The 20756-nt window shown below is 45.1% G+C and overlaps 1 protein-coding gene across 1 annotated transcript in view; it reads left to right on the top strand.

Moving 5' to 3' along the window:
• CEP89 (centrosomal protein 89kDa) overlaps positions 1-20756 on the top strand; it is a 96944-nt gene that overhangs the window by 75422 nt on the left and 766 nt on the right. Inside the window, exons 16-17 of the mRNA XM_011995279.1 lie at positions 12386-12475; positions 18102-18271. Of these exons, the coding sequence (XP_011850669.1) occupies positions 12386-12475; positions 18102-18271 (260 nt within the window). The remainder of the gene's footprint in view (positions 1-12385; positions 12476-18101; positions 18272-20756) is intronic.

The following is a 20756-nucleotide window of genomic DNA, read 5'->3' on the forward strand; positions in this document are numbered from 1 at the left end:
TTTTTTAGTAGAGACGGGGTTTCACCGTGTTAGCCAGGATACTCTCGATCTCCTGACCTTGTGATCCACCCGTCTCGGCCTCCCAAAGTGCTGGGATTACAGAAAAAAATTTAAAAATTAGCCGGTCGTGGTGGCATGCACCTGTAGTCTTAGCTACTCAGGAAGCTGAGGTAGGAGGTTCATTTGAGTGTGGGAGTTGAAGGCTGCAGTGAGCTATGACTGTACTACTGGACTGCAGCCTAGTAAACAGAGCAAGACCCTATCCCTAAAAAAAAAAAAAAAAAAAAAAAAAAAAGGAAATGCTAATAAACCAGTCTTGAGATACCATTCTCAAAAAATGTTACAAATCATTTTTTTCTTTTTAAACAATTCTTTTTATTAATGCATAATATTTTTACATTTAAAAAAATATTTTAAATATATTTACATACACATGGGGGAGGTACATGTGATATTTTGTAACGTGCATAGAATGCGTAACGATTAAGTCAGGTGTTTGGGCTATCCATCACCACAAGCATTTATCTTTTTGTTTGAAGACGGAGTCTTACTCTGTCACCCAGGCTGGAGTGCAGTGGCATAATCTCGGCTCACGGCAACCTCCGCCTCCTAGGTTCAAGACGTTCTTGCGCCTCAGCCTCCCGAGTAGCTGGGATTACAGGTGCATGCCACCACACCTGGCTAAGTTTTGTATTTTTAGTAGAGACAAGGTTTTGCCATGTTGGCCAGGCTGGTCTTGAACTCCTGGCCTCAAGAGATCTGCCCACCTCGGCCTCCCAAAGTGCTGAGATTACAGTTGTGAGCCACCACACCTGGCTGAGCATTTATCATTTCTGTGTGTGGAGAATATTTCAAGTCCTCATTACTAGCTATTTTGAAATATATAATACATTGTTGTTAACTTTAGTCAACCTACTCTGCTGTCGAACATTAGAACTTATTTCGTCTATCTAACTGTATGCTTATACCTATTAAGCAACCTCTCTTCATTCTGTCCCCTGCCCCACCAGCCCCTCACAAACACACCCATACCCACATGCATCCTAGCCTCTGGTAGCTATCATTATAATCTCTACCTCCTTGAGGTCAACTCTTTTAGCCCCCACATATGAATGAGTACATGCCATATTTATCTTTCTGGGTCTGGCTTATTTTACTTAACATAATGACCTCCAGTTCCATCCGTGTTGCTGTATGAGGACTTGGTTTTGTTCTTTTATATGGCCAAATAATATTTCATTGTGTAAATAGAGCATATCTTCTTTGGATTGCTGGATCGTTTGGTAATTGTTTTTAGTTTTTTGAGGAACTTCCATACTGTTTTCCATAATGGCTGTACTAATTTACATTCCCACCAACAGTGTATGAGGATCACTTGAGTCCAGGAGTTTGAGACCAGCGTGGGCAAGATAGGGAGAACCTGTCTCTACAAATAACGAAAAACTTAGCCAGGCATAGTAGTGCATGCCTGTAGTTTCAGCTACTCAGTAGGCTGAGGAAGGAGCCTAGGAGGTCGATCATGCCACTGTACTCCAGCCTGGGTGATAGAACAAGACCCTGTCTCAATTTTAAAAAAGAAAAGAAAAAAAATTTCAGGACCCTCTAAATGTATTTCGCGAAGGGGGAAGTTAAGCCCTGGAGACTGAGCGATGTAGCTTGTTTGCTATTCTGCTTCTTATAGATGAGTTCTCTTTCTCATTGCTGTTGTTTTGTAAATGACTAGGAGAGACCAGAGACCAGACCTTCTCCTCCTTCCAGTCACTCATCTATAAAGATGAACAGCTTCCTTTATTGTTCTGTACCTAAGACTAGATGGCACCCATGACCCCATGACTGTTACATCTTCAGTGTGGAATGTTAAATATACTTTTCCTGAAAGAAAAAGACTGCCTCAACTAATTAGATTGTTGTAACTATGCATTCAGTCTTACATAGAAAGACACTGAAATTCTGTTAGGCTTTCCTACATGTGGTCCTATTGGCGATCCCAAACTTGTACACTTCAGAACACAGACTTGTGTTCTTTGGAATCTACTTCCTGGGTGGCCTGTCGTCAAACTTTGTGCTTGAATAAACTCTCTTTAAACTAGATTCTAACCCTTTTGATTATTTTAGGTTGACATCAGCATCTGTTATTTTTTGTCTTTTTAATAATAGCCATTCTAACTAGAGTAAGATGATATTGTGGTTTTGATTTACATTTCTCTGATGATTTGTGATGTTGAGCATTTTTTTCATATGCCTGTTGCCCATTTATATGTCTTCTTTTGAGGAATGTCTATTTAGATCCTTTGCCACTTTTTAATGGAATTTGTTTGTTTGTTTGCTATTAAGAGTTGTGTTTCTTAAAAAAATGAGAGAGAGAGAGAGAGAGAGAGAGAAAATTGAGTTCCTTGTATATCCTGGGTATTAGTCTCTCGCTGAATGAATATTTTGCAAGTATTTTCTCTTATTCAACAGGTTGTCTCTTCATTCTATTGATTGTTTCCTTTGCTGTGCAGAAGCTTTTTAGTTTAATATAGTTCCATTTGTCTGTTTTTGTTTTTGTTGCCTGTGCTTTTGGGGTCTTAGCCATAAAATTTTTGCCTAAAGTCCTGGAGTGCTTCCTCTATGTTTTCTTCTAGTCGTTGTATAGTTTCAGGTTTTACATTTAAGTCTTTAATCCATTGTGAGTGGATTTTTTGCATATGATGAGAAATAGAGATCTAGTTTCCTTTTTCTGTATATGGATGTCCAATTTTCCCAGCACCATGTATTGAAGAGGGTGTCCTTTCCCCAGTGTATGTTCTTGGTGCCTTTGTTGAAAAGCCGTTGGCAGTAAATATGTGGGTTTGTTTCTGGGTTCTCTATTCTGTTCCATTGGCCAATGTGTCTGATTTTGTACTGATACTGTGCTGTTTTGGTTACTATAGACTTGTAATATATTTTGAAGTCAGGTAGTGTAATACCTCCAGCTTTGTTCTTTTTGCTCCGAACTGGTTTGCCTTTTCAGGCTCCTTTTTGGTTCCATATGTGATAATGTAGGATTGTTCATTCTATTTCTGTGAAAATTGTCACTGATGTTTTGATAAGGATTGCACTGAATCTGCTGATTGCTCTGGGGAGTCTGGTCATTTTAATGATGTTAGTTCTTTGAATCCACGATCATGGGATGTTTTTCCATTAGTTTGAGTCAGCTTCATTGTCTTTCATCAGCGTTTGTAGTTTTCCTTGTAGAAATCTTTAACTTTCTTGGTTAAATTTATTTCTAGGTATTTTTTTTTTGTAGCTATTATAAATGGGATTGCTTTCTTGGTTTCTTTTTCAGGGAGTTCATTATTGGTGTATAGAAACACTACTGACCTTTATACGTTGATTTTGTGTTCTGCAACTTTACTGAATTTTATCAGATCTAAGAGTCGTTTGGTGAAGTCTTTAGTTTTTTCTAAATATGAGATCGTGTCATTGGCAAAGAGAAACAATTTGACTTCCTCTTTTCTAATTTGGATGACTTGTATTTCTTTCTCTTGCCTGACTGCTCTCGCTAGGACTTCCAGTACTGTGCTGAGAAAGAGTGGTAAAAGTAGGCATCCTTAACTAGTCTCAGTTTTGAGAGGAAAGGCTTTTAGCTTTTCCCTACTTGGTATGATGTTAGCTGTGGGTTTGTCATATATGGCCTTTCATATGTTAGCTATGTTCCTTCTATGTCTAGTTTATTAAGTGTTTTTATCATGAAGGCATGTCGAATTTTTATCCAATTTTTTTCTGTGTCCGTTGGTGTGCTCATATGGTTTTTATCCTTCATTCTGCTGATGTGATCTATCATGTTTATTGATTTGTGTATGTTGAACTGTCTTTGCATCTCTTGATCCCACTTGATCATGGCATACTATTTTTTTGATGTGCTGTTTAATTTGGTTCGCTAATATTTTGTTGAGGATTTTGCGTCTGTGTTCATTAGGATATTGGCCTGTAATTTTCTTTTTTTATTGTGGCCTTGTCTGGTTTTGGTATCAGGGTATTACTGGCCTCAAAGAATTAGATAGAATTCCTTCCTCTTCAATTTTTTTGGAATAGTTTGAGGAGAATTTGTATTAGTTCTTCTTTGTAAGGTTTGTAGAATTTGGCAGAAAAACTATCTGGTCCTGGACTTTCCTTGTTGGGAAACTTTTTATTAATGATTCAATCTCATTATTTGTTATTGGTCTGTTCAAGTTTTCTTTTTCTTCCTAATTCAATCTTGATAGTGTTGTCAATGGGCCGGTTCAGTTTCTTGACTTCACTGCACAAAAGAATTTGAGAGCTAGTCCAAAGTAAGAGCAGGTGAAGAAGTCTGTTGCAAAGCAAAAGTCACTCTGAGGGACAGCGGAAGAGACAGACCCTAATATTTTAAGGGAATGCCCTTTACAGGAGCTGTGCATGCATATTCATAAAGTATTGATGAGGTCAAGTGTGCAAAGGTGGACCTATGGTTGGTGCATGCACTCAGCATCTACATGCTCTAACGTGTATCATATGTATAATTAGCATTAAAACCTCCACCTAGGGTGTGTTTTTTACATTAAAATGAGGAAAAGGTCGCTGTAAGCTAAATTAAGCTAAATCTTGTGCCTAGCTGTGCATGCAGGACCCTGGAGAAGTCTTTAGCCCTGCCCAAGCAGGAATTGGTAGTTAATAGCTTCTTGGGCTTTTGGTGTGGATTGGCTAGAGATTGGGGAAGCTACATTATGATTAAGGGATTTTTGTTCTTTTCCCTAGGCCATATTGGGTATCAGGAACGTGTAACCACCTGGTAGTTGGCTGGGATCCTGTGGGACTACTTATCTTGCAAAAGAGTTAGGTGCTGACATACAAGAGTGCACATGAAAGGAGCCCACTGCGAAAGGAGCGCGCGGGGCTTCGCTAAAGAGGACAAGTCAGTGTGGCCTCATAACTTTACTGATCCTGCCTCTGCAGGTTGTATGTTATCCAGCAGTGTATCCATTTTCTCTAGGTTTTCAGTTTATTAGCAGTGGCTTTTCACTGTGTTGCCCAGGCTGACCTTGGACGTCTGGATTCAAGCGATCCTCCTCCCTCAGCCTCCTGCGTCACTGGGACTATAAGAACATTTCACCCTGCCTCACTTAGTTCTGCTCTGATCTTTATTTTTTCTTTCTTTCTACTCATTTTGGGTTCTATTTGTTCTTGTTTATCTAGTTCCTTGAGGTACATCATTAGGTTATTTGAAATATTTCCACTTTCGTGATGCAGGCATTTATTGCTATAAACTTCACTCTTAGCATTGCTTTTGCTGTATCCCATAGGCTTTGGTATGTTGTGTTTGGTATGTTCTGTTTCAGTTTTCATTTGTTTCAAGAAATTTTTGATACCCTTCTTAATTTCTTCATTGACCCAATCATTGTTAAGGAACATGTTGTTTAATTTTCATATGTTTGTACAGTTTCCAAAGTTCCTTTTGTTATTGCTTTCTAGTTTTAGTCCACTATGGTCTGAGAAGATACTTGATATGACGTCAGTATTTTTAAATTTGTTGAGCTTGCTTTGTGGCCTAACACACATTGTGTACTAGAGAATGTTGTATATGCTGATGAGAAGAATGTGTATTCTGCAGTTATTGGATGAAATAAATGTTTTGTAAATGTCTATTAGGTCATTTCATCTAAAGTGCAGTTAAATTCAGTGTTTCTTTGTTAGTTTTCTGTCTCGGTGACCTGATTGCTGAGAGTAGGGTGGTGAAGTCCCCAACTATTATTGTATTGTAGTCTATCTCCCCTTTTAGATCTAATAATATTTGTTTTATATATCTGGATGCTGTGGTGTTGGGTGCATACATGTTTAGAATGTGTCCTCTTATTGAATTTATCCTTTTATTATTATAATATGACTTTCTTTTCACAGTTTTTGACTTAAAGTTTGTTTTATTTGATGCAAGTATAGCTACTCCTGCTTGTTTTTGGTTTCCTTTTGCATGGAATATATTTTTCATCCCTTTACTTTTAGTCTGTATGGATCTTCACAAGTGAAACGTGTTTCTTGTAGGCAGCACATAGTTGGATCATGTTTTAAAAAATTTTTTTTTCTAATATCCATTCAGCCAGTCTGTATCTTTTAAGTGGAAAATTTAATTAATTTACATTTCAAGGTTACTATCGATATGCAAGGACTTATTCCTGTTATTTTGTTGATTGTTTTCTGGTTGTTTTGTGTATCATTTGTTCCTTTTATTTATCTCATTCTATAGTGGTAACATTTGCGTTCTTTTCTCTTCCTTGTTCGTGTGTGCTTGCTCTACCAGTTAGTTTTATCATTTCAGGTGTTTTTATGATAGTAAGTATTGTCCTTTCAATTCCCGCTGTAGGACTCCCTTAAGCATTTCATGAAGGATGGGTCTAGTGGTGACAAATTCTCTCAGTGTTTGCTTATCTGTAAGTCTTTATTCCTTCTTCATTTATGAAGGATAACTTTACTTGGTATAGTATTCTTGGCTGGCTGACAGGTTTTTTTTTTTTTTTCTTTTCTTTCATTCCTTTGAATATATCATCCCATTCTCTCCTGGCCTGTAAAGTTTCTTCTGAGAAATACACCATTAGCTGGGCACAGTGACTCACGCCTTTAATCCCAGCACTTTGGGAGGCTGACACGGGCAGATCACCTGAGGTCAGGAGTTCAAGACCAGCCCGGCCAACATGGCAAAACCCTGTCTCCACTAAAAATGCAAAAATTAGCTGGGCGTGGTGGTGCATGCCTGTAATCCCAGCTACCTGAGGGGCTGAGGCCAGAGAATTGCTTGAACCTAGGAGGCGGAGGCTACAGTGAGCTGAGATTATGCCACTGCACTCCAGCCTGGGTGACAGAGCAAGACTCCATCTCAAAAAAAAAGAAAAAAGAAAAGACACATGCCATTAGTCTTATGACAGTTCCTCATATGTAACTAGACTTTATACACACACACACACACACACACACACACACACACATACACATATATATATTTAGAATTCTGTGTTTGGCTTTTGATGGTTTGACTGTAATATCATGGGGAGAAGACCTTTTTGGGAATATGAGCTTCGTGTGTCTGGATTTCTAAATCTCTTGCTAGACTTGGAAAGTTTTCAACTGTTACTTTGTTGAATAGGTATTTTTATGCCATTAAACTCCTTTTCACCCCTTTCACCCCTTGGAACACCAGAAGGCAGGCTTCATTTTTTGTTTAAATTCTTCTCTCTTTCCTTTGCTCCTTCTCTTTCTTTGTCTCCCTCTCTCTCTCTCTCTCTCTCTTTCTCTCTCTCTCTCTCAGTCTCTGTCTCTCTCTCCCTCTCTTTCATTTCACTGAGTATTTCAAAAGCAGAAGAAATTCTTTCTCTTGCTTGATCTAGTCTATTGTTGAAGCTGTCAATTGTATTGTTTATTTTATTCATTGAATTCTTCAGTTCCAGGATTTCTGTTTAGTTCTTTTTTATATCTATCTCTTTGGTGAAATCCTCATTTATATCCTAAATTGTTTTTCTAGTTTCTTTATAGTGTTTATTTGTGTTCTGTTGTATTTCAGTGAGCTTCTTTAATATCATTATTTTTAATTCTCCTTCAGGCATTTAATAAGTTTTTTTTTGTTGTTGTTGGAATCTGTTGTTGGAGAATTATTATATTCCTTTGGAGGTTTCATATTGCCTTGCTGTTTCATGTTTCTTATGTCCTTTCATTGATTTCTGCAAATCAAGTGTAACAGTCACTTCTTCTGATTTTTTGTATTGGCTTTCATAGGGGAAGCCTTTTCCTATAGATGTATCTATGGTGTTGGTTGGCTAAGCCACATTAGCTTTGATTCTGGATGTGTGCATACATGTCTTCATATGATTACCTCAGCTGGAAACAGTGTCAGTGGTGTCTGTGATGTCCTCAGTGGCTTAGTCTGCAGTTGTTAGTAGAGGCTGTGGTGAGGTTTTGCTGGGGATGGGACTCCAATTGGACCAGTCCTCTTGGGGGGTGAGCCAAGCACACCTGTCATGAGCCTGTGGGTAGTACATACAGGCACCAATGTTAGCAGGTCCAGGCACGTCGATTCTTGGGCCTCCAAGTGGCTTGCTTGGGTGCCTTAGTGGCAGCTATATGCCCAGTGGGTGGGCAATTCCTTGGGCCCCTGAGCAGGATGTATAGTGTGAGTGATGGTATTTGTGGATGTATAGTGGATGGTATTTGTGGATGCAGGATGTATAGTGTGAGTGGGGTCACACAGACTCCAGGGAGCACCCTGCACCAGTCTTAGGGCCTGCAGGGGTTGAGGGTCTCCCCTGGAGCTGGGATCACAGGAGTGTGCAGTGAGAATGTGGACCCCTGGGGATCTTTCACCCTTTCCCCGCACGGGGAAGCCTCTCCAGGCTCCCGACCAAGACCCATCCCGTCTGGGCTGTCATCTCCCTCTCCTTCAGTGCACAGTACTACCTTGGGCTTCCAGGTGGCACTCACTATTGTTAGTAGTGGCTGCGGTGAGCTAAGCAGGCCCCCAGGTAGCACGTGCAGGTGGATACCAGGGATGGTGGTGGTGGTGGTGGGTGGACCCGTCCTCAGGCCCCCAGGAGGAAGGCTCAGATGCCAGAGGTGGTCAATGGAGCAGGGCAATCCCCAGACCTCTGGACAGTGTGTTTGGGTACCAGCAGCAGTTTTTCAGGGCCTGTTTCTGGGCCCCTGGTTATGTGCATGTGCACCCGGGCTGATTGACAATCTGAAGACATCCCCAGACCCCCAGATGGCATGCTTGGGCACTATGGGAGCAGTGCCAGGCAAGGTGGGCCTGTTCTCAGTTTCCTCAATGGTGTCCATAGGCATAGGCTGTGGTGGGTGAGGTGGGACAAGCCCTAGGCCTCCGGAAGGCATTCTGGGGTCATTATTAGGCCCTCTACCAGTGTGTGTGTGTGTGTGTGTGTGTGTGCACGCCTGGGGCAACCAACATGGTGGGACAGTCCCCGCACGCTGTGGTGAAGAGGATGGGGTAATCCCCAGGCCCCAGGTGCTGTGCTTGGGTTGCTTTGGCAACGGAGGCATTGGGCAGGGGAAGCCTGTCCTCAGGGCACATGCACATGCGCAGGGCTCTGTGGCTGGAGTGGGTGGGGTTGCTGTTAGTGACAGGGGCCCCAGGCAGGCAGGTTTCAGGATCGGGGAGCACTTGCTTCAGCTCCCTTGCTCCCATGGGCACCCTCTTCAGTGCACTGCATCACACTCTCCTGGGTATGCAGGACACTGTAGGGTAGAGTGCTGGGGACCTGCTGCCTCCCTGGGTCCACCTGGCACCTTGCCGCTGCAGCCCTCCAGGTACATGTGGGGAGATGTCCGTGGGGCCCCAGGGATGCGGAGATGCCGGGGCTGCTGGGTCCCGGGACAGGATGCAGTCTGGTGGGGGCCGGACTCTCAAAGTGATGCCACTGTGCTGCAGCTGCCCGGAGCCTGGGTCAGCGTGGGACCCAGCGTGAGCCACCTCTCTGGAGCAGTGGGGTCACACAGACTCCAGGGAGCACCCTGCACCAGTCTCAGGGCCTGCAGGGGTTGAGGGTCTCCCCTGGGGCTGGGATCACAGGAGTGTGCAGTGAGAATGTGGACCCCTGGGGATCTTTCACCCTTTCCCCGCACGGGGAAGCCTCTCCAGGCTCCCGACCAAGACCCATCCCATCTGGGCTGTCATCTCCCTCTCCTTCAGTGCGCAGGTGCTGCCCAGCCCTCCCCTGTCGAGTTCCCATGGTCTCTGTTAGATGTCCTCTGTGCGATGACTGACTCCTGTTTTGGTTCTCCTGTGTGGAGGAGTCCGACATCCTGTGCCTCCAGCCAGCCACCCTGAGCTTCCCTCCTGAAACAGGTTTTTGTTTTTTTTTTTGAGATGGAATCTTGCTCTGTCACCCAGGCTGGAGTGCAGTGGCACGATCTTGGCTCACTGCAACCTCCACCTCCTGGGTTCAAGCGATTCTCCTGCCTCAGCCTTCTGAGTAGCTGGGACTATAGGCATGGGCCACCACGCCCGGCTAATTTTTTGTATTTTAAGTAGAGACGGGATTTCACCGTGTTAGCCAGGATGGTCGTTCTCCTGACCTTGTGCGCCTCGGCCTCCCAAAGTTCTGGGATTACAGGCGTGAGCTACCGCGCCCAGCTGAAAACAGTTTTTTAAATTACAGTAATTGCTGATAAGCGTGTGGTCATTCTGGCCATATTTTACTGGTGACTTCTGAGTCCTTTCCAGAGCCTTCCAGAAAGCAGTTTGACTTTGACGCAGCATGGATGGAGCCTTGAAGGCACTCCAAGTATCTGGCCCAGCGCTCCCCCTCTGAAAGGCAGCTGAACCCTGATACTCTCTGAGTGCCCATTTTCCCTTCTGCTGTGTGTGCTGGCCTTCCTCACCGGGACATGGAGAGGGCAAGAGAAAACTTGCTGAAAAATCTAAAGGGCTGAACAAACCCTTTCACCTCCAGATTTCCTGGGAACCTGCCCGCCACATGTCTTGAGGCCACTGTAAATACGAAGCCATCTTGTTTGCAGGGCAGGACATGCAGGGAATCCCGGTCCCTGGGGTGCAGGCCCCATGCCTCTCACATGGGCCAAGGAGTATCACAGGCTTCCGTGATGAAGTCAGGATCCTCCCAGACCCTCAGACACTCCCCTTTCGGCCCACAATATTTGTGGGCTCAGGATGGAAATACAAATGGAGGCCACTTACTGTCTCCAGATACTTAGAAGTTACTCGTTGAGCCAACAGACTGTTAGTAAATTGTGTTCCCTTCTCCTGCCTTGACCTTTATCATGGCCTGGCTGTCAAGTTTAGAGTCCTCAGGCCCCGCAGAGTCAAACTGGAAATGTAGGGCGTGGGAGAGCTGCTTTCTTCCATCCTGGCTTCACCTGTCACCACGGACTTTTCTGTCCAAGCAGACACCCGCTGTCCACGCAGGGAGATGCATGGTAGCTGCCAGGACATCTGGGCAGGGCGCTTGGTCTTGTATAGCCATGTCTGGGGCAGACACATCCCTACGGTTTTGCAGGCCCCTTGACCCTGGGAGTGCCTACGCCAGCCCCTCTAGCCAGGTCCAGGGGTGTTACTGGCTGCTCTGCCAGTCTCTGCCCTGTTCTAGGACTGAGCCCCCATGTACTCCTGCCCAACCCCGTCCTGGTCTCCAGGACCTCGTGAGAGCCTGAACCCCACCCTGTACATACACTGGCAGTGGGAGGACTCCACTCTGCCTTGGGAAGTTTCTGCTGATGTCCTCTGGCTACAAATCACTTTCAGTTTCCCCAAATTAGCCGGGCATGGTGGCGTGTGCCTGTAGTCCCAGCTACTCGGGAGGTTGAGTTGAGGCAGGAGAATCTCTTGAGCTCAGGAGGCAGAGGTTGCAGTGAGCTGAGATCGCACCACTGCACTCCAGGCTGGGCGACAGATTGAGACTTTGTGTCAAAAAACAAAAACAAAAACAAAAGCAAAAAAAAAAGATCACTTTCAGTTTCCCCAAGTATGACTGCACCATCTTGCATTTATCACATTTTTGTGGGAGACACGATAGTCTTAGATACTGAGATCTTTTTTTTTTTTTTGAGACAGAGTCTTGCTATGTTGCCCAGGCTGGAGTGCGGTGACGCGATCTCAGCTCACTGCAACCTCCGCCTCCTGGGTTCAAGCCATTCTCGTGCCTCAGCCTCTCAAGCAGCTGAGACTACAGGCGCACACCACCAAGCCTGGCCTGAGATCTTTTAAAATCCTGCTTCTAGGGTGGATTTTCCATGTGACCTGGAGCAATTACTCTGTGACTTAGCTTTCCTTCTGGAAAATCAAACTTGTCACCACTAGCCTACCTTGGAAAGAATGCTCAGCATTACTTATTTTACTTTAGCATCTAAAATAGTTAATTTATAGAATCTAGCAGGTCATGTCCAACCTGGATATTAGTTTAAATCATTTGACTTCAAATGATGTCATCCCTCCTGGATGTATTGCTTTTCATGTATGGCTTGGAGAAACGGCCTTGTGCATTCATATTACATTATCGTTAATTTTGGAATTGTTCTAATGAGTCAAGTTTTGAGTTGATTGGCATCTTGGCACTTATTCCTTGGATGTGATTGAAGGAAAGATAGATTCCATAAGAGTAGAGATGCTTCTGCAAACCTTTGCAGCCCCTCCCACTCCCCTGGTCTGTGGGGCTGGAATTCTTCTCTTTATGCCCAGCCGGGCACCCCCCATGCCCTGTCCCTGCCCATCCTCATCTGTTGGCCTGAGGCCCCGGCCCTCCCACAGTGGGCGGGGAAAGGGTTGAGGCAGGACAGGTGGCAGAATGAAGATTACTTGTGAGCAGTAGCAGTAACACTCTTTGCAAGATAATTATTTGTTATTTCAATGTTTCTGTAAAACTGAGAGCCCATTTATCACCCTTCTCCTTAGGCAAAATGTTTAGAAAGTGAGAAGGATGGCGTGCTCAACAAAGTCATCAAAAGCCACATTCGCCTGGGAAAGCTGGAGGAAAAAGTCAAGGTACGTGGTTATTTGGCCTCGGAGATTTCATTTTCAGATGGGAATGCAGGTTCACTGCTGTGGATTTTTGTGTTTAAGAAAACGACACCTTTTGCATGTGCGTCAGTAACAGTCCACAGAGTAAAAGTATTGTAAAGTTTTGCTGACAGAATGGTACCTCTCACCTCATTCAATAAACTTTGGTTCATTCACACAATAAAATACTGCACAGCTGTTTAAGAATAAAGGCTATGAAACAAGGCCCAGTGGCTCATGCTGTAATCTCAGTGACTCAGGAGGCCTAGCCAGGAGGATCACTTGAGGTCAGGAGTTTGAGACTAGTCTGGGTAACATAGCAAGACCCCAATCTCTATAAAAAATTTAAAAAGTTAGCCAGACATGGTGGTGCTTGCCTGTAGTCTCAGCTTCTCGGGAGGCTGACGGCGGTGGGGGAGGGGTGATCCATTGAGCCCAGAAGTTCAAGGCTGCAGTGAGCCGAGGTCACACCACTGTACTCCAGCCTGGCTGACAGAGTGAGACCCTGTCTCAAAAACAAACAAACAAACAAACAAAAACACCGATAAAAGGAGAGACAGGATCTCACTCTGTCATCCAGACTGGAGTGCAGTGAGTGACATGACGATGGCTCACTGCAGCCTTGAACTCCTGGGCTCAATGGATTCTCCTGCCTCAGCCTCCCAAGTTGCTGGGGCTACAGGCAAGCACCATGGTGTCTCGCTATTTTTTTTTTTTTTTTGTTTGTTTGTTTGTTTGTTTAGAGATGAGGTCTTGCTATGTTGCCCAGGGTGGTCTTGAACTTCTGAGCTCGAGTGATCTGCCTGACTCTGCCTCCCAAAGTGCTGGGATTACAGACATGAGCCACCTCACCTAGCAGGGACCCTGTCTCTTTAAGAGGAAAAAAAAAGGCTGAAAGGGAAGGGGATATGCCATGCTGTTGATGAAGGGACTCAGCATAGAAGTATTGAGTACTTTAAAATCCCCGTCGTGGGGTTTTTTCTTTTTCTTTCTTTTTTTCTAATATTCCTGCTTTTTACTTGCAAAAGAGAAGGAGTGATCCTCGGAGTAGTTGGCCTTGCTTGGGGAATCCGTAGCGTTACCATTTATCTGAACAGGAATAGTAAAACCGGCTCACCCAGAGGAGACACCTGTGAGCAGGCCCCAAGGTAGACAGGCCAGGAACTCGGCGGGAGTGAAGAGAAAAGGCTTGAGAAATCCAGAGGTGACATCTCAGGAAATCCCTGCAAAATATCACTCTTCAAAGGGCAGACATCACCTTGGAAGTCCGGGGCTGTGACGAGATCTGGGAACGGAGGGATGCAGGCAGAGGCCCCTCCGAACCAGGCTGAATTCAGTGAGTGGGAGATAGGGCTGCAAGGTGGAGGGTGGGGGGAACATGGGAAGCCTGGAAGGACACCCTGGCCCAACTGTCGCTCCCACCCTCCCAGGAACCTCCTCTCATCCCAGAGGAATTCAGAGTCCTCCATATAAAAACAGTTTAAGGAAAAGGAAGAAAAATAGAGGCCTAACTTCCCATTGACGAAAACTGCCGAAAACTTATCAGGAAAAGTGTTGCCGTAAAAGATCAAAATGATACTCCAAAGTGAACTGCTAGGTAGCTGGCTAGAGAGCTGGACACAGCTGGAGAGACAAGACTTCAGGAGGCAGTCAGAGCCAGGAAGAAATGTCACAGAGCAGAGACACAGGACCTCAGGAAGAGGCAGCCAGGCCCAGGAGGGCGTGGGATGGAACTGACATGACCCAGGGAAGAAATAGAAGGGAAAGAGAAGCCGTTTAAGAAATGCAGACTGAATTCTATGGAGACAGACGCCGTAACAGAGCAATAAGGGATATGCAGCTAGAAACGAGAAAGACAGACAGGAAAGTGGGAATGGAGATGTGCAAAGGATTCGGTGGAAAGTGATGGAGATCTAAGAGATCTACTTCTAGAGCCTCCAAAGAAGAAACCAAAACAGTGGCTTATTCTGCTCTCAACTGTAACTCATAAAAATCTTTCTGAAATAAAAGAAGACTTGAATCTACGTCCTGAAAGGGCACATTATGTACTTAGGGAAAACTGACACAGAATGGACCCAGAAAATTGACACTAAAACATACGACTTTAAGATGAAACGGCCAGGCGCAGTGGCTCATGCCTGTAATCCAAGCCCTTTGGGAGGACGAGGCAGGCAGATCCCTTGAGCCCAGGAGTTTGAGACCAGCCTGGGCAACATAGGGAGACCCCAGTCTCTAAAAAAAATACGGCAATTAGCCAGGCTTGGTGGTACATGCCTGTAGTCCCAGCTACTCGGGAGGCTGAGGTGGGAGGATTGATTGAGCCCAGGAGTTTGAGGCTGCAGGGAGCTATGTTCGTGCCTCTGCACTCTAGCCTGGGCAACAGAGCAAGACCATGTCTCAACAATGAGTCCTGCCAGCCAAGAAGTAATTGGGGAAACTTCAGCAAAATTAACTTGTAGTGAGCGAAGAATCCATTTTTACAGCAGGGATAAGGATTGATGCTGATAGAATTGTATGTAAATGTTTTCTGACAATGTAGTAATAATACAACCAAGGAAACAATGATGGGCTAAGGGCGAAGGAAGGTAGAAAGTAGATTACACTTGCTGATTTCTTCATAGGTAATAAGAGTCAAGGGATATCATTAAAGCTGAAAAACCAAGTGGTACGAGCTAGCAGGTGAACAGGAGGGGAAAAGTGAAGAAAATGTTGTTATGAGCTAATGTATTGTTACTTTTGTTAGGGAACCAATGGATACAATCTAAAAAGAGGGGACTAAGAACATAGCATATAAAGGTGTAAGAATAAAACCAACCCACTTTGGGAGGTCGAGGTGGGCGGATCACGAGATCAGGAGATCAACACCATCCTGGCCAACATGGTGAAACCCCGTCTCTACTAAAAGTACAAAAAATTAGCCGGGAGTGATGGCAGGCGCCTGTAGTCCCAGCTACTCGGGAGGCTGAGGCAGGAGAATGGCAGAGGCGGAGCTTGCAGTGAGCTGAGACTGGGCCACTGTACTCCAGCCTGGGGGACAGAGCGAGACTCTGTCTCAAAAAAAAAAAAAAAAAAAGAATAAAGCCAACTACAAGTATCGAGCTTTATTCCTAAATAGTGGAATCAGAGTTGGGCAGAGTGGCACATGCCTGTAATCCCAGCTCCTCAGGAGGCTGAAGTAGGAAGATCACTTGAGACCAGGAGTTCAAGATCAGCCTGGGCAACATAGAGACCCCATCTCTAAAAAAATGTTTAAAATTAGCTGGGCTTGATGGTCAGTGCCTGTAGTCCCAACTCTGCGGGAGGATCTTGAGCTCAGGAGTTTAAGGCTGTAGTGAGCTATGATCGCACCAGTGCACTCCAGCCTGAGGGACAGAGCATGGAGCAGGACCCTGTTTCTAAAAAAATTTTTTTTAATGGTAGAATTATAACAGCAAAAAAGCAAAGAAAAAGACTACATTAGTTTAAAATCTTTTAAAAATATGTAGATAAAACAGCCAAACATAAAATAACAAAATTGAGACCAAACAAATCTGTCCTATAGGTAAATGTAAATTAGCTTAATTCACCCATTAGGGAAAACAACATTTTTTTGGATTGACTCATAAAGCAAAATGCTATTCCACACTAGACCCAAGAGACAGCCTAAAACAAAGTGTTCATGAAGGATTTAAATTGAAAGGATGGGTAGAGATAACCCAGATTTCTGCAAACACAAAGAAAGCAAAGGTTGAAATCTTGACATATGCCAAGATAGAATTCAGACCAAAAGCACTAAATGACACCAAAAAAAAAAGGGAGATTTTTATAATACTAAAAGACTATAGTTAATAATATATAGTATGAGCTGGGTGTGTGGGTCCCTGCAGAGGAGGCTGAGCAGGAGGATCATTTGAATTGAGTCTAGGACTTCGAGGCTGTAGTGCACCATGATCAGGTCTGTTAATAGCCACAGGACTCCAGCCTGGGCAACATAGTGAGACCCTGTCTACATCATCATCATCTATAGTAATTGTAAATATCTATGCACTAAATAACATAGCAGCAAATTTATGAGTGTAGACTACAGGAAATACAAAGAAAAATGGAAACTTAGTAATAGGAGCTATAATCCACCTCTCTTAATCCAAGACCGATCAAGATGTTAAACAAAATGAGAAAATAGAAGATTTAACAACATAATCAACAGGGTATATTTACATATATATAAAAGACACAAAAATTGATCATTGCTTGACCAGAAAGAAAGCCTCAGTAAATCCCTAAAGTAGAAATAATGTAGGCACTTGTTTTTTGTTTGTTTGTTTTGAGACAGAGTCTCACTTTGTCGCCCAGGCTGGAGTGCAGTGGTGTGATCTTGGCTCACCGCAACCTCTGCCTCCCAGGTTCAAGCAATTCTCCTGCCTCAGCCTCCCGAGTGGCTAGAATTACAGATGCGCCACCACGCCCTGCTAATTTTTGTATTTTTAGTAGAGACGAGGTTTCACCATGTTGGCCAGGCTGGTCTCAAACTCCTGACCTCAGGTGATCCGCCCGCCTCAACTTCCCAAAGTGCTGGGATTACAGGCGTGAACCATCCCACCCAGCCAGCATTTGTTGATCACAAATATGAAAACCAGAAATTAATAAGCAACAGCAGAAAACAAAGTTATTTCACTTGGAAGTGTAAAAACTGGGCACTAATGCTTGGGTCAGAGAGGATGTATAAACTGAGTGTCAGAGTTTCTTATAAAAAACGAGTCTGTGGAACTACCTGTCAGACTCTCTGTGACAAGAACTTTAGAAATGCTCACAGAACAATTCAGAACCTTCAGTACTATACAGTAAAAGTGAAAGAAGGAAAGTAAATGACGGGCTCTCATCTCAGCTGTCTGTCTGGCGACAGAGACTGACAGCCCTTGTTGGATTCTTCGATGAGGCTTTCTTGTCAAGGTGAAAGAGTGCTGACCAGTGGCAGCATTAGTTCTTAGGCTACCAGTTGATGCAGGGATAAAAGCTGTCCTGGAAAAAATACAGTTGTAGATTAATTTGCAAGAACATCCTAGTTTCTTCTGTGATGGTGATTTTTTTTTTTTTTTTTTTTTTTGAGACAGGGTCTCCCTGTGTGGCCCAGGCTAGACAGTGCAGTGGCACCATCACACTCACTGCAGCCTCCGCCTCCTGGGTTCAAGTTATCCTCCCGCCTCTGCCTCACAAGTAACTGGGACTACAGGCATGTGCCACCACTCCTGGCTAATTTTTGTATTTTTAATAAAGACAGGGTTTCACCATGTCGGCCAGGCTGGTCTCGAACTCCTGACCTCAAGTGATCTGCCTGCCTCAGCCTCTAATAGTGCTGAGATTACAAGCATGAACCACTGTGTCCAAAGGTGATATTTTATGTTTTCATTATTTATAGCATATAAAGAACCAGGATTTATATACATTAAAATTTGGTTTTATTGTACCTGAAATTCTTTTATCACTTTTTATGACTTTTATCATCCAGACTTGCCCTCCCAGATCAAACTTACCTGGGGTTACTAGATTTAAAAGGCCCTGAGTGGGTACGGAGCGCAGCCAGGAGGCACTGTCCACCCTGGCCCCTCACTCACAGAGTCCTTCTGCTGACCAGGGCTACAAGAAGCAGGCCGCACTGAAGCTGGGGGACATCAGTCACCGTCTGCTGGAGCAGCAGGAGGACTTCGCCGGCAAGACAGCCCAGTACCGGCAGGAGATGCGGCACCTGCACCAGGTGCTGAAGGACAAGCAGGAGGTGCTGGACCAGGCGCTGCAGCAGAACAGGTGGGTGTCCGCCCTGCGCCATGGCCCGCGGGGATGTCTGAATGTTTGATTGAGGGTTCTGCTAAAACCCTCTGGGCCTGTTTCATTTGTTCCGTTGTTTAATTTTGTTTCTACATTTTACTCTTATCTGAATGTAATATTGGTCTTGAGTTTTATTTGCTCCTCGTTTTCTTTATTCTTTTAAAAATTCCACTTGTTTGAATTGGACTTCCGGAATCAATGCACACCTCTAATTGCCTTTCTCTTTTTTTCTGCTGCCTTCCATCTCGCTGATATTTTTATTTTGTCTCCTTTTCTTTTTATTTTATTTTTTTGAGACAGCATTTCCCTGTCGCCCAGGCTGGAGTGCAGTGGCACGATCTCGGCTCACTGCAACCTCCACCTCCCGGATACAAGCGGTTCTCCCACCTCAGCCTCCTGAGTATAGCTGGGATTACAGGCATGAGCCAGTTTTGTTTCATTTTCTTGAGAGATTTTGTTAATTTTTGATTAGGTATTTTATTTCTGTTATTGCTATTATTAATATTACTACTACTACTACTTACAGACAGGGTCTGCCCCTGTTGCCCAGACTGGAGTGCAGTGGTGTGATCATAGCTTAACTGCAGCCTCAAACTCCTGGGCTCAAGCCATCCTCCTGCCTTAGTTTCCCAAGTAGCAGGGATTACAAGCATGAGCCACTGTGCCCAACTTTTTAAAACTCTTCATTCACTGCAGTCAGGGCCCGGGGATCCCCACTCATGGCGAACAGTGTAGACTCACACTCCAGACCCGTTTGAGAGCAGGCCAGTGGCTCTGGTCCCCAGGAGATGCCTGGCCTTTCAGAACAGGTTTCCTTTGAAGATCTGCAGGTCTCCCACCCAGCCCTCCTTTCTTTGAGGGTCCTTTACATCCTCCACTGACCTACCTTCACAGCGCCTCTAGTAGGAAGAGAAACTTGGACAAGAGTAGGCCCTGAGATTTTCTGTCACTCTTGATCTGCATGATCTGTCAGTCTACAAACGTCCAGGGTTTGGCATGGACTTTTGTCCTCAAAGCAACTGATACTTTGTCTGCCTCTTTGGTTTCAGTTTAGGCTTCATTTTTTCTGCCCTTAGAGACTGCCTATTCTTTCTTTCAAGTTCAACTATACATTTAAACATGATTGTTTTAATTTACCAAGTATCTTCAGAAAACCAGTCTGGGGATTTTTTTTTTTTAATTAAAATACAAGGTCTTGCTCTGTTTCCCGGGCTAAAGTACAGTGGCACCATCTCAGCTCATTGCAGCCTCAAATTTCTGGGCTCAAGTGATCCTTCTGCCTCAGCCTCCCGAGTAGCTGGGAATACAGGTGCATGCCACCACGTGGGCCCAGCTAATTTTTAAGTTTTTTGTAGAGATGAGGCCTCACATGTTGCCCAGGCTGGGGCTTTTTTAGACATAGTTTAATTAAGTTGTTCTCACCACACAGTGGGCATCAGGGGCCTTGGAAGGAAGGAACGTTCACAAGAAAAGTGACTCTGGCCAAGTGGGCACATCACTGACCTCCCTGAACTTCACTGTCCTGCCCTTTAAACCGTGGTGCGAAGTCCACCTGCGAATCCAGTTTCCAACATTTTCCAGAACCATCTGGCAGTGTTCGGGAAGGAGCTGGCCTCTCCAGCTTGGCCATGCTCCCCAGTGGGGCTCAGCACCTTGTGAGGTGTGGCTGGTATCCTGGTCTGTTCCCAGTGGACTGTGGCCCTGTGGGGACGTGGCCACCTTCATCTGTCCTGTCTCCCCAGCACACCACAGGGCGCTGCATGCTGGTTCTGGAAACGCTGCCCTGTGGCTCTTTCCAGCCTCACAAGCCTGGGCCCCTCAGGGCCTCCCCATCCCGGCACATGCGCCAGGCCAGTCTTCTCCATCTTGGCAATGAGTCTTATCTCCTCAGGTCCCCTCCTCACCCCCGACTCGCTCTTAGCTCTGGGCTGTATGGAGCACAAGACCTGTGGAAGGTCGCTGAGTGCTGGCCAGGTCACAGTGGACAAGCAGAGGGGACACGGGAGGGGCTGTGTGGGTGCCTGCGGCCAGGCCATCGTGCTAGAGCATCTGGCTGGCCACGGCCAGCCCTGCAGTTCCTACAGTTCCTTATTTGACATACCCAAGTTCATTATTGAGAGAAAACAGGGATTGCACTGATGCCAAAGTCAAGGGCAGAACGTAGAGGGAAGAGAAATGCCTGTGTAGCCTGAGCTGTCCTGCTGCTCCCTGTTCAGGGCACCGGCCGCTTCGTTCCACACTGAGCCCCAGCCTGTGCTGTCCTGCTGCTCCCCATTCTCAGGGCACCGGCCGCTTCGTTCCACACTGAGCCCCAGCCTGTGCTGTCCTGCTGCTCCCCATTCCCAGGGCACCGGCCGCTTCATTCCATACTGAGCCCCAGCCTGTGCTGTCCTGCTGCTCCCCATTCCCAGGGCACCGGCCACTTCATTCCACACTGAGCCCCAGCCTGTGCTGTCCTGCTGCT

The sequence above is a fragment of the Mandrillus leucophaeus genome, unplaced genomic scaffold, assembly GCF_000951045.1.
Source record: "Mandrillus leucophaeus isolate KB7577 unplaced genomic scaffold, Mleu.le_1.0 Scaffold48, whole genome shotgun sequence".
Taxonomy (NCBI): Eukaryota; Metazoa; Chordata; class Mammalia; order Primates; family Cercopithecidae; genus Mandrillus; species Mandrillus leucophaeus.